The 12,897-nt window shown below is 39.7% G+C and overlaps 1 protein-coding gene across 3 annotated transcripts in view; it reads left to right on the top strand.

The window, feature by feature from the left end:
* Positions 1–8,044, top strand: part of GOLIM4 (golgi integral membrane protein 4) — a 79,959-nt gene extending 71,915 nt beyond the window's left edge. For all 3 annotated transcript variants that reach the window (XM_081088306.1, XM_081088305.1, XM_081088304.1), the window contains 2 exons: positions 5,692–5,772; positions 6,363–8,044. In XM_081088306.1, the coding sequence (XP_080944432.1) occupies positions 5,692–5,772; positions 6,363–6,512 (231 nt within the window). In that variant the 3' untranslated portion in view covers positions 6,513–8,044. The remainder of the gene's footprint in view (positions 1–5,691; positions 5,773–6,362) is intronic.
* The last annotated feature ends 4,853 nt before the right edge of the window (positions 8,045–12,897 follow it).

The following is a 12,897-nucleotide window of genomic DNA, read 5'->3' as shown; positions in this document are numbered from 1 at the left end:
TGGACCTTCCACCTCCTTGCTTCGTTCCCAGTTCTTCCCTTGAGGAGGGCAGAGAACAGTGGTTCCCAAATACCATTCAAGGACGAGTAACAGTCAGAGGCAAAGATCTCAGCAGGCAGGAGCAAAATGAGGAAAATAAAGAGGATTGCAGTATGAGAGGATGCATATTGTGTTGCTTATAAGTGACTGTGTATGTGGCACTGTTTTGGGGGCACCAGGGAAACCATAGAATACTGGGTAGTGTAGTTTGCTGTTGTCACCATCTAGCCTCAGGGTCTGCTGGCTGCCCCACCGACCCCTGGGATGTGCAGCTCACTGCTCTCACCGGATTCCTCCGGAAGTGCATCTTGCTAGGGCAATACCTGTTCAGAGGTGCAGTCTATATCAGATTTGTGACTTGACCTCTGAGAGTAGAGAACCCCAAACCAGTGTGATTTTAGGAAATTTGCACTGTTCTCACCGCCTTTTGTCTGAATGCAGTGGTGTTAGTCACCCTCCAAAGACAGAAAAATGATGGTTATTGACAGAATTCATTGTTAATGTTTGGGATTGTTTAAGTGAAAGACATTTATATGGTGATCCCATCCTCTTGTTGCTTACTTCCCAGATTTTTTATCTATTTATGAGAAAACGACGAATTATGGCATTACCCCAAAATGGACTCTGGGTGCTTTAAAATTACTTAAGTGCTCAAAAAAAATGTAGATTGAATGACTGCTTGACAACTCTGAGTACTCAGTTTCCCCAATGTAACTGGAAATGGATTGATCTGAGCACTCACAAGAGAGCAAGCACAAGGTTATGTGGTGCCGTTAGTGGCGGACTGTGAGCCACCACATCAAGAAGCTGCCCATCCGGCAGAAATGCTTCTGTTAAATATACTGAGCAAGCAGTGGTGCCCATCACTATGGCTGACATTGCTGAAGGCTTTTCTTTGGTCACATTCCATCCACCTGTTTGGATCCTAGCATTCTTGACTACTTACGGTTCAGCCTTCTGATTCCTTGCTCATCCCATAACATCTTTGACGTGTAAAAGAAAGGCATTAATACATCCAGGGACAGGGTCAGGGTAGCTAACCAAAACCCACTTTAGACTCAGTAGACTTCCTTTTTTTAAAAACTTAATTTTTTTTAAAGATTTTTAAAATTGATTTTTGGAGAGGGAGGAAGGGAGACGGAGAGAGAGAAACATTGATCAGCTGCCTCCTGCACGCCCCCTACCAGGGATCAAGGCCTCCACCTGGGAAATGGAACTGGCAACCTTTTGGTGCACAGAACCACACCCAACCAACTGAGCCTCACCGGCCAGGGCAGTCGACCGGTTTGTTTTGGCTATTGATTAAACTTTGCCACATCACATAGGGACCATTTCTAAAATGCTTAAAGCACCAGAGTCCAGTGAACAAAAATGAGGAATGAGGAGCAGGAATGAGGAGCAAAAATGAGGAATGAGGAAATCTCCAACAAAACGTTTGCATCAGCTTTAGCAGGATGCTAAAGAGGGCCTAATGTGGAGGGCCTAATTGGTGTGTCCACATGCATGTAAAAAGGTACTAACATTGGCTTCTGGTTATTAGTCTAAGCATATTTTAAAATTAGAAACTCTATATCATTTTTTTTCTTTTTCAGTAATGCCGCTAAGATGAATTTGAATTACTTTTGCCCCAAACATAAAGAATATATTACTAGGATAATAGGGTGTATCTGTAAAATCTGAAAAATTATAAAATTTTCATTTGTGGGCTCCCTAAATTAAAGACTAATTTTATTCTGTACTTCCCTCCTCATATTATATTGACATATGGTAAATAGCCTACATTTCTACAACATCTCAAGAGAAGAGAAGAAAGAACTTATAAAAAGGGTGTTTTATCAGCCAGAGACATTCTAGCCCAGCTGTTCTCAACCTGTGGGTCGCGACCCCTTTGGCGGTTGAACGACCCTTTCACAGGGGTCACCTAAGACATCCTGCATATCAGATATTTACATTACGATTCATAACAGTAGCAACACTACAGTTATGAAGTAGCAATGAAAATAATTTTATGGTTGGGTCACAACATGAGGAACTGTATTTAAAGGGCCAGAAGGTTGAGAACCACTGTTCCAGCCGGTATTCATGTCACTCAAGCGAGTGGCTCTTAGTCTTTGCTGTGGCTAAGAATCACCTTGGAGAGTGTGGGAAAAATAGAAATACTGGGTCAGACCTTACCCTTGGAGATTTTGATCATATTTATGGTATATCCTAGAAGGCAGAGTTGTACACGAGCCCCGGCTGATGCTGATTCAGCGGCACACTATTTAGAGCCACCGTCCTAGGACAGATGGCTGCAGGTAGACTGGGAAGTCTGAGCCTCCTGAAACTATGCAAAATGATGTATATCTATACCCATTTGCTAACAACTTTCATACCAAAGTCTTAAAAGGATCCAAGACTCCCCTTACCTCACACACAATAAAAAATGACAATTAAAGGTTTTATCCAACTTTTTTATTTTACAGATAAGCAATTTGAGCTTCAGAGAGGGTAGCTAAATTTTTGAAGGTCACACAGTTTGTTATTGTTAGAACCATGATTAGAACACACTGATTTTAAAGGCTACCATAATTAAGTATACCCAGCATGCAATTACGCAGGAAACTAAAATTGAGATGGCCAAGTTCTTCTTTATAGAAGTCAGTGAATACAGAATAATGACAGAATTATAAAGTCACCATTTCTGTAAGCCCTAATTAAAACAATTTATTTAAGACCAGTCATCAATGGATGATATCACTAGATGAATGAAAATCCCGGAATTTTACCATGAAGGGATCAGGCTCTCACCATTGGGCTCACTGAACAATCTTAGCCTCACTGAAAGTGGGACAAATATTAGGTACCTCCTGTTGTGATGCAAATAGGAATTCTACAGCGTCCCTCTGAAAAACACTTGCTTTGCAAATTGAATCTGAATTCATCCAAGCCTTAAGCTAACTTGCTTTTATAAGAAATGTCAGGGCTAAAGGAATGAGTTAAGTATTGCCTTAAAGAAGCAAATAAGTCCAGAACATAGGTCTTTTTATAGAACAAGGAATCAGTAACATTGAGGAAAAAAGATGGGAACAGCATCTAGGTGACCCGTGGCCTTTGTTTGGATGATGACTACAACAAACCAACTGTTAATAGACATTCGTAAGACAATCAGGAAAACGTAAGTAAGGACTAGACAGTAGATGATACCATACAATCATTTATCAGGTGGAATTTTTTTTTGGGGGGGGGTAATATTCACTCGAGGATATTTTTCCATTGATTTTTAGAGAGAGTGGAAGGGAGAGGGAGGGATACAGAGAAACATCGATGTAAGAGAGACACCTCTTGACCAGAATCAAAGACGGGACTCTTCAGTCCACAGGCCAACGCTCTAGCCACTGGACCAAATGGGCTAGCAGGTGTTTTAAAGGCATTATGGTTATATAAGAAAAGTCCATTGTTTTTAGAGATGTATATTGTGATGAGTAGGGGTGAAATTATCTGATGTCCAAAATGTTGAAGAATAATTCATCACAAAATAAAGAAAAGCAATAGGTGATGCAAATGTGGCAACATTGTGATGACTTTTGAACCATGATGATGACTATTAATAGTTCATGAAATTTTCTTTGCATGTGCTTGAACATTTTTATAATAAAAACAAATGACCTCATTGTTTATGCAGCCAGGAGAGTTTCAAAACCAAGGTTTTTGTCCAGGTTTGTCTGACTCCACAGTCTGTGTTCGGGGTTAGCAAACTACTGGCCTCAGCCTGTTTTGTAAATGAGGTCTTGTGGGAACTTGATTTTTTATTTGCTTATTGTCAGAGGCTGCCTCTGCACTACACTGGTAGAGCTGGGTAGTTGCTACACTATATGGCCGAGAAAGCTGAATATTTACTCTCTGGACCTTTACAGAAAAAGTGTGCCAACCCTGATTTACATATTCTTTCCACCATAATGTAGTTTCCTCCCGATCCCAACTAAGCCATGTTATTTTTCACTCGTATATTTTCATTATTATGGCTATAGAAGACATATATCTAATCACTGAAATTGACCAGGACATTTTAGCAATTTAACGATGTTTCAATTAGTGAGACCTTAATGTAATCTGAAATAGGTGCTTCATCGTTTTCATCCCATTGTCCTGGGGAATGTTGTTATGAGGTTCTGTGACTAAGGGCAGAACAATGTCAGGGACCATTGATAGAGCCTGCTGGTGCAATGTGTATCTTCTCTCTAGCTCACCCCACCAAGACATGTGACTATAAAAGATGTTTTATGCCTCTGTCCCCATAATAAATTTATTTCGTACCAGTGTGAATCCAGATGGTGTTAGGCTGGTAAGAAAGGTTCATGAAGGCTGAACTCTGTCTAGGGCAGTGGTCGGCAAACTGCGGCTCGCAAGCCACATGCGGCTCTTTGTCCCCTTAAGTGTGGCTCTTCCACAAAATACCACGTACGGGCGCGCATGTACAGTGCGATTGAAACTTCGTGGTCCATGCGCAGAAGTCAGTATTTTGTGGAAGAGCCACACTCAAGGGGCCAAAGAGCCACATGTAGCTCGCGAGCCGCAGTTTGCCGACCAATGGAGGGCATCCTTGAAGAGTCATCTTTGTAGGCTCCTAACAGACCAGTTTCACGCCAAAGCTTGGCTGGTAGGTTGGGGTTTACTCCTGTCGCACCTGGGCTGAGCACCTTGGGACAGCCCTTACTTTCTTGCTCCTTAATTAGAACACCTGCATACTTCCTTCCCTTGCTCATTTCTGGGATTTTGAACACATCCCCCCTCTGCACCAAAAGAAATATTTTAAAAAATCAGGTCATTTTATGTGTTATTCTAGAAGACTCACTCTATAACACTGTCCTTGGAGAGGTTGGGTTTTCTTTTGGTACCAGGACAGAACAGGATGCTTAATTGATGATCAGCAATTTTTTGAAATGTATTCAAATGATTCAAACCTTTTGGCATACATATGGATTTCGAAACAGTTTAGTTAGAAAATATTTTCTAACACATTTTCCAACTCCTATATTTTGTGGAATGTGATCATGAAATAGATATTATTTAGCAAAAAATATTTGGATGATTTCTTTGATGTGCATTTTGAAAAACAGTGGGGATCAATGACATGACATAGTGGTGATAGTGTACATTACAGAAAACTCTGTAAAACAAGTGTCATGTTAGAACACTGAAGACATATAGGGATTTGAGGCAGTTTAAGAGCTATTTTATGAAGAAATTGAAATTATTGTGTTCTGTGTTCTGTATATTTTAGACAGAAAAGTTGGTTCTTAATTATAGAAAAATTTCTCCTATCTTATATGGAAGCCATAAGGTCTGTTTTCTGTGCCTTTACAGAGCAGATATTTTTGCATTGATTCATTTATCCATTCATTCAACAGCATTTATTAAGCAATTATGGTGTTCCAGGTATGCATCTAGGTACAGAAGACAGTTGAGTAAGATTTTTTTTTATAGTAGGTATATTATACACTTCTTCATAGGTAATAGACAAGTCAAATCTTTGACTTTTATCTTTTTTCAAATTTAGTTTTAGTTTTATTTTGTTGCTGCTGCTTTAAATGAACTCGTTAGAAATCAGAATATGTTGTTTCAATTGCTTAAGTGATAAAAGCGTCACCCAGTATCTTGGATTTGTTTTAGGTTCAGGAAGATTTGACTGAAGAGAAAAAAAGGGAATTGGAACATAATGCAGAAGAGACCTATGGTGAAAACGATGAAAATGTACGTGTAGGATGTGCATTTCTATTGCGCATGTTTGCACATGTATAGGAGATACGTGTATATATAGTTGGATAGATACCAGGCAGTACGTCTAAGGTGCCACAGAGTTTAACAGGCTAACCTGGGCCCCGGAAAATTTGTTGCAATATGAAGATTAAGAAAGACTGTAGCACTGTTGCTTCTTGGAACATTTTTCTTCACTTATTTCCTTCTTCCAAAAATAACTTCTCACCATTTTTAAATTTATTTATTTATTAATCCTCATCTAAGGATATTTTTTCCATTGATTTTTAGACAGGGTGGAAGGGAGGGGGAGAGACACAGAGAGAGAAACATCGATGTGAGAGAGACACATCCATTGGTTGCCTCCTGTTACACGCTCTGACCGGGGCGGGGATCGAGCCTGCAAACGAGGTACATGCCCTTGACTGGAATTGAACCCAGACCCTACAGTCTGCAGGCTGATGCTTATCCACTGAGCCAAACTGGCTAGAGCATCACCTTTTTTTTTTTTTTTTAAGAGGGAATTACTTATCTTATTAACTCTATGCCCTATCTCTTAGGTGTTGTTTTTTTCTTTTCATTTTAAGGCTGATGAGAAAAACAATGACGGAGAGGAACAAGAAGTTCGAGATGACAACCACCCCAAAGGCCGAGAGGAACATTATGAGGAGGAGGAGGAGGAAGAGGAGGACGGGGCGGCTGGTGCTGAGAAATCACAGCAAAGAGCTGAAATGTAGCTGCGCCGCCCCCCTTCTCCTCCCCATTTCTTAGCGCTCCGCGGACAGATTCCTTCAGAAGCTGCTCGGAAATAAACCTGCCTACTGAACTCTAGGATATTTAATTACAGAAATTAAGAATTTAGACTTTTTTTAAACTTTTGTATTAGAAATGCACATACATTTATATAAATATATTTTAATAACTTAGGTTAGAGCTTCTTTTATATTCAAGCTAAACCCAAGCAAGAAAGAAAAATTTAGGCTCTGAATCTCTTTTTGTTTCCCAACGATTATGTGATGTTGGAAAGGACATCAATTTTGTATATGTTTCAACTTGTTACTTTTCTATCTCCTAGTTTCCAGGTGTTGTATGTTGTTTGCCTTTGATAAAATACAGGATTTCAAAATAAGAAATACTGCAAAAATGCTGTTAGGAATTTACGGAGAATGGCCCGTTTACTAACTGCTCCCTTTTCGAGGTTCTAGTGTATATATAAAATCTGATAGACTTTTCCCCCGTCTTTGTGTTGCTGGCATAAGATCCATGTACAGAGTGACATTGTTTTCCAGACTTGTCACATCAGTTAGAAAAATATTTGGCTTTACTTAAAATCACAGCCCTTCTTCTTGAAATGGATTAAATTTAAAAGTGAGATAGTACTAAATTCATATGACAGTATTCAAACAAGGTATGGCACCTTAGTGTATTAACCTTTTTGAAGGACTGACATGTTGTTTAATAACTAATTGACTGTGTATGGGTAGTGTTTTCTACATGAGCACCCATTCTATTATTTTTCCGAAGCAACCTAGCGAAATTCTTGTTTCATTATCTAGTTCCCTACAGTAATAGATATTTCCCCTGTAAGCTCTATGCCTCAATAAGTAATCTCTGATGACAAGTATTTATAAAGGCATACCAAAATGTATAATTGAATAGGTTTATTTTTTAAAAACTCTATGGTGAGATACACATGGTGGTAGGATAGACCCTGATGACTTTTCTGCTTGCTGAGGTTGGGTCTGCATTAGGCCCACAGAGAGGCATTTTAATGATGATAAATTATAAAAATTCCTTACAATCAAGAAGCTAAGAATAAAAATTCCCTTGGGATAGAAACATTTCAATCTTAAGCATAAAGATTTTTAGATATATAAAATCAGGTTATGTAATTCATGTGTGTGGTTTTGTAATAATAAAAACATTTCAGTTTCTACTATTGTATGAATGTAAATTTATTTTTTAGTAACCACACTCATGTATGGTTCTGATTGTCCCAATTGAGTGATTGCGTATATATGCCTAGGAATGTTTGTTCAGATGTATTTTGGATTTTCAGTAATCATAAATCAAATTTTACCTTTATGTATAAAAACCCTTTATGTAATGTAAAATGTATAATATTGTACATAATATTCAGAATACAATTATTTTGGTAAATTAGTTTGTATTTTTAATGTCCCGGTTGCAGTATTTAATTATTTGAAACATTGAAACTTGGTGATAGTCAATAAAGCTATAAGAAGAAAGCGATCAATCGCTTAAAGTATGTGAGTTTTTAATAGTTTTTTATTTTAAGCATTCTTTTTCCTAAAAGGAAAAATTTAAGTGGAACCAAGATACATGAATGAATTACACAATGCCTTTCCCAACCTGTTATTTTCCGTGTCTCTTCCTCTGCTTAATTGGTGTGTGGTTTTTCCCTCCCTCTGTCCTAAAGAAAAAGCTAAGAATTTTTATTTTCTTTGAGCTAGTTCTGGGGAAGAAAAAAGAAACAGAGAAACATATGAGTGTCGTGTGTGCATGCACACACACATAATAAACAACCACAAAACCCTATCATATCCCCGCTAAGAAGCAATAATCACAAATCATACTACTCTCAGGATGGCACAAGTTATAGGGCCATTTTAGCTAATGTTTGGAAGAGAACTAATCAGCCAGAGTTAATCTACATTAATGAGATGAGCAGAAATAAATTGTCACTTGTATTTATCTTGCCAATTAATCTGTGATTTCTGGTGCAACCAATAAGTCAAAGGACTTGGTACCAGTAATCTAATCGGGGGTGGGGGGGCACTTTTATTAGGGGCAAGTACAATGCAGCACAAAAAAGCTACATTAGTACAAATATAATGACTGGATAGCTGTAAGAGTGATCGAAAAAGATCTAGGAGTAAGGATATGATCTGGCCACATACAAGTCACAATGACTTACTCTATAAAGAAAAATTACTGACACTTACTGAATGTCATAGTACCAGGACCACTGTATCCCGCAGTGCTCCTTTGAGGTTGATGAAGTTCCTCCCTCCCCACCCAACTGAAGAAGTTTGTTCTGTAGGGTTTGACATCATTAAACTGCTTTGGGTTTTTTGTTTTGTTTTAGTTCTTGCATTAACCAGTGGTACATCCATACCATGGCATGTTGCACAACCATTTAAAAAAAATGAGGTCAGCCCTAGCTGGTTTGGCTCAGCAGATAGAGCATCGGTCTGCGGACTCAAGGGTCCCAGGTTCGATTCCAATCAAGGGCATGTACCTGGGTTGCGGCACATCCCCAGTAGGGGGCGTGCAAGAGGCAGCTGAATTGATGTTTCTCTCATCGATGTTTCTAACTCGCTATCCCTCTCCCTCTCCCTCTCCCTTCCTCTCTGAAAAAAAATCAATAAAATATATTTAAAAAAAAAAAAGTGAGGTCAGTTTCCGTTCCTGAATCATCTTTTGGCTTCCATCATGCTACCTGTTTCTACTTTTCTTCTTATCATCCAGGCTACTCTTTCTCATTTTTTTTTGTTTGTTTGTTTTTTGCAGGTTTCTCTTATACTCTCCTTAAAATATCTATGTTCTTCGGTTTTCCCCAGAGGTCTTTTCTCTGTTTAGCCCTCTTCCCACCCATGTATTAGAGACCTGATTCAGGCCCCTGTTATCTTTTACCTAGACTATTGTAGTCCCTAACTTCTCATTTACTTTCTCCTACCAACCTCTGCAATCTGTCCTAGTGTGATCTTTCTAAAGTTACCACTAACACTACCCCACTATTGAATGATATAATAAAATTGCTATTGCACTTAGGAAAAATTCCAAACTCCTTAATACAACCTACATAATTCTTCATGATCTGGCCTCATCTTACCTCTTCAGCCTTAAATTCACCATCTAAACTGAATCATAATAAATGTAACTCATCTTGCCAAGCACATTTCTCAATGTCTTAGTGAGTGACCTTGACCCCTGTCTCTGGGTGGGAAGACAACTTGAGCAGAGCTAATAATACTAACCATTTCCTTGGACAACGTACTGTACTTGGTCCAAGATGGACACATGACTTAATTTCTTCCCTGGGATTTTTTGTTGGAGGGGAATTCTCCATAGAGTTTCTATACATCTGTGACAGCTGGGCTATCTTTTCAAAGGATACTTGCCTAGCAACCATCCAGAAGTTAAAGCTACTATCTCCTTCTGGGTCAGAGGACATATTTGTTCCCTCACTAGGATAATAAAGATAATATCTCCCTTGGGGGCAAGATGGGACAGGTTTGCTAGCAGTCCTTTTATTAGAGGGTTTCCTGAGATCAGTGATCCTGGTTGGAACACAAGCTCAATGTGTGTGTAACATCCTCCTTGAGTGCCTCACATTGTTCCCATGACACTTGGGGCCCAAGGGAAACTGATATGAACTTGAAACTCGCATTGCCTGCTATGCCATGAGAAATATTTGTTTCTGAGCCAGCAGTTGACAGTTTTCTATCAGCACCTATGAAACTGTGGCAGGCTAACTTGTTAGTTTGTTAATTGGGTAAAATCTCAGACTCTGCACAATTATTTACATTTTTGTGGGCTGGAGCACATGGAAAATAGGCATATCTCTTCTCTCTCCAATGGCAAAGCCATTGCATGCCAAGCACTAATACTTTGAGTAAATATGTACTAAATGAATATATTATAATCCTCATTTGTAAAATGAGAATGCTGATTATTTACAGATCATACAATTTTGAATAAGTGGCAGAGCTACAATTTCATCCCAAGTGAATCTGATCCCAATGTTAATTCTAAATATAGCCAGAATTATTTGATCATCATCCAGTGCTTGCTATATTCTGAGTTTCATACATTAAGAAGGTGTGCTTTAAATTTTACAACAAAACACACAAATGCAATGGAAGTGTAAAAAAAAAAAAAAAAAGCCCTGGCCGGTTTGGCTCAGTGGATGGAGCATCGGCCTGCAGACTCAAGGGTCCCAGGTTTGATTCTAGTCAAGGGCATGTACCTTGGTTGTGGGCACATCCCCAGTGGGAGGTGTGCAGGAGGCCGCTGATCGATGTTTCTCTCTCATCGATGTTTCTAACCCTCTATCCCTCTCCCTTTCTCTCTGTAAAAAAATCAATATATATATATATATATATATATATATATATATATATATATGGAAAAAATGTAGTCTCAGTCATAGGGTTTTAAGGAGGAACTACAAAATTGGAATTATTTGACCTGAGAAAAATATGGTCAGAGGAAGATGTAACAGTGTATGTCTGTCTTCTTTGAAGTGTCAATTGTAACATCAAGAAAAAAGAAGTTCTTGAGAAACAGGTGAATGGAGCTGTGAAATCTAGAAAATGAAACAGGATATCTTATATACAAACAACCAAAACTGCCTGAAGGACTGGAATGACCTGTCACTATGATGCACACTGACCACCAGGGGGCAGACACTCAATGCAGGAGCTGCCCCCTGATGGCCAGTGCACTCCCACTGCAGAAGCGCTGCTCAGCTGACTGACCCTTCCCAGTAGTCACTCACTCCCTCAGTAGTCCTGCATATCCAATCTCCAGAGAACAGGCCAGGAACTGACAGATCAGTGCTGCCAGCACAATCCTGACAGTGCTACTGGTCTCCTGGAAGCCAACCTTGAGCACCACAGCCACTTCTCCTCCCTAGATACTCCGCAAGGAAGAAACAATATAAAAGCAGCCTCCAGGTGGCTCCCAATAACCAGCGTGAATGTCAGGAGGACAGATCAGGATCCTGGGCCTGCAAGGGCATCCCACCACATTCTGGGAGGACTGATTGCATCCCCGCCCCCCCCCCCCCCCTTTGAGGCCTCACCCATGCACGAATTCATGCACCGGACCTCTAGAATTAAACAATCCATTCCCACTTACAAGAGGCCTGCCTTAACAGAGAAAAAGATGCACTATTCTCTTCCAATTTCCTTGGGGAGAATGACCATGTGGGAGGGCCAGCTGTTACGCTGGAGGAACTTGGTTAGGCTACGTGCTTATCCACAAATTGTCCTCTGTTCTAGCACCATTTCCTCTTTAGTTCTTCATGTGTAGAAAGGCCTAACCTTGTAAACACAGGGGTGACCTCCAAACCAATCATTGCACTCTGTCTCCTGGGATTTCTGTGCTGAGACTGGACAAGAAATATGTTTTTTGGCTGCTCTGGGGAGGACAGGAAATGTACATCTGTAGCTGTCAGGGGTCATGCTCCCCATGACACGGAGAAAACCCAGTTGCTGCAGGAAGGAATGAAAGAAGGCATAAAAAGAAGGACTGCATTGCAGTCTCAGTAGAGAGGGAAAGGGAGGGAGACAGAAAGTGTCATAAAGAAAGAGAATGCTGTTTAAATTCCCAGGTTCTGATTTCCTTTTATTTTATTGGCCAAAAAACTCCCTCTTGTTTTTTTTCTTAAGCAAGTTTGAGGTTCTTTGCTATCACACACAACCTAAAGAATACTGACTGACTTTCTTATATTTTTCTTTATGTGGCAGAATAGCAGAGTGGGAGGAAATACTTTCCATTAACTATTAGTCATTTCAACCTAAATGTAGCAAGTTGTTTGTTTTTTTTAATACTTACCTGAGGATATTTTTCCATTGATTTTCAGAGAGAGTGGAAAAAAGAGGGGAAGACAGAAAGAAATATCCATGTGAGAGAAACACATCAACGGATTGCCTCCTGCACATGCCCCGACCAGGGCCCAGGCTGGGGAGGAGGCTGCAACTGAGGTAAGTGCCCCTTGATCTGTATCGAACCTGGGACCCTTTGGTCCTCAAGCCGATGGTCTATCCATGAGCCAAACTGGCTAGGGCTGTAGCAACTTTTAATAAATAATGACATGCTGTTTGCCAACCTCTTGATTGCTGTTTTCTCTTGGATCTGGCTTTAATGCCCCAATAATCTGTGATAAGAGTTTAGGGATTATTGTAATAAGGTTAAAAAATACTTGTATATCCCCCATTTTTAGTCTATACCAAAGATTGACAAACTTTTTTTTTCTGTCCAGATAGCAAACCTTTTAGTCCTTGTGGGCCATAGAGACTCTTTTGAAACTACCCTCCCTGCTGTTGACTGTGAAAGTAGCCAGAGACACTACATAAAGGAATGAGCATAGCT

This window comes from Myotis nattereri (genome assembly GCF_964212035.1).
Source record: "Myotis nattereri genome assembly, chromosome: 3".
NCBI lineage: Eukaryota > Metazoa > Chordata > Mammalia > Chiroptera > Vespertilionidae > Myotis > Myotis nattereri.
This window is presented reverse-complemented; position numbering and strand designations above follow the sequence as displayed.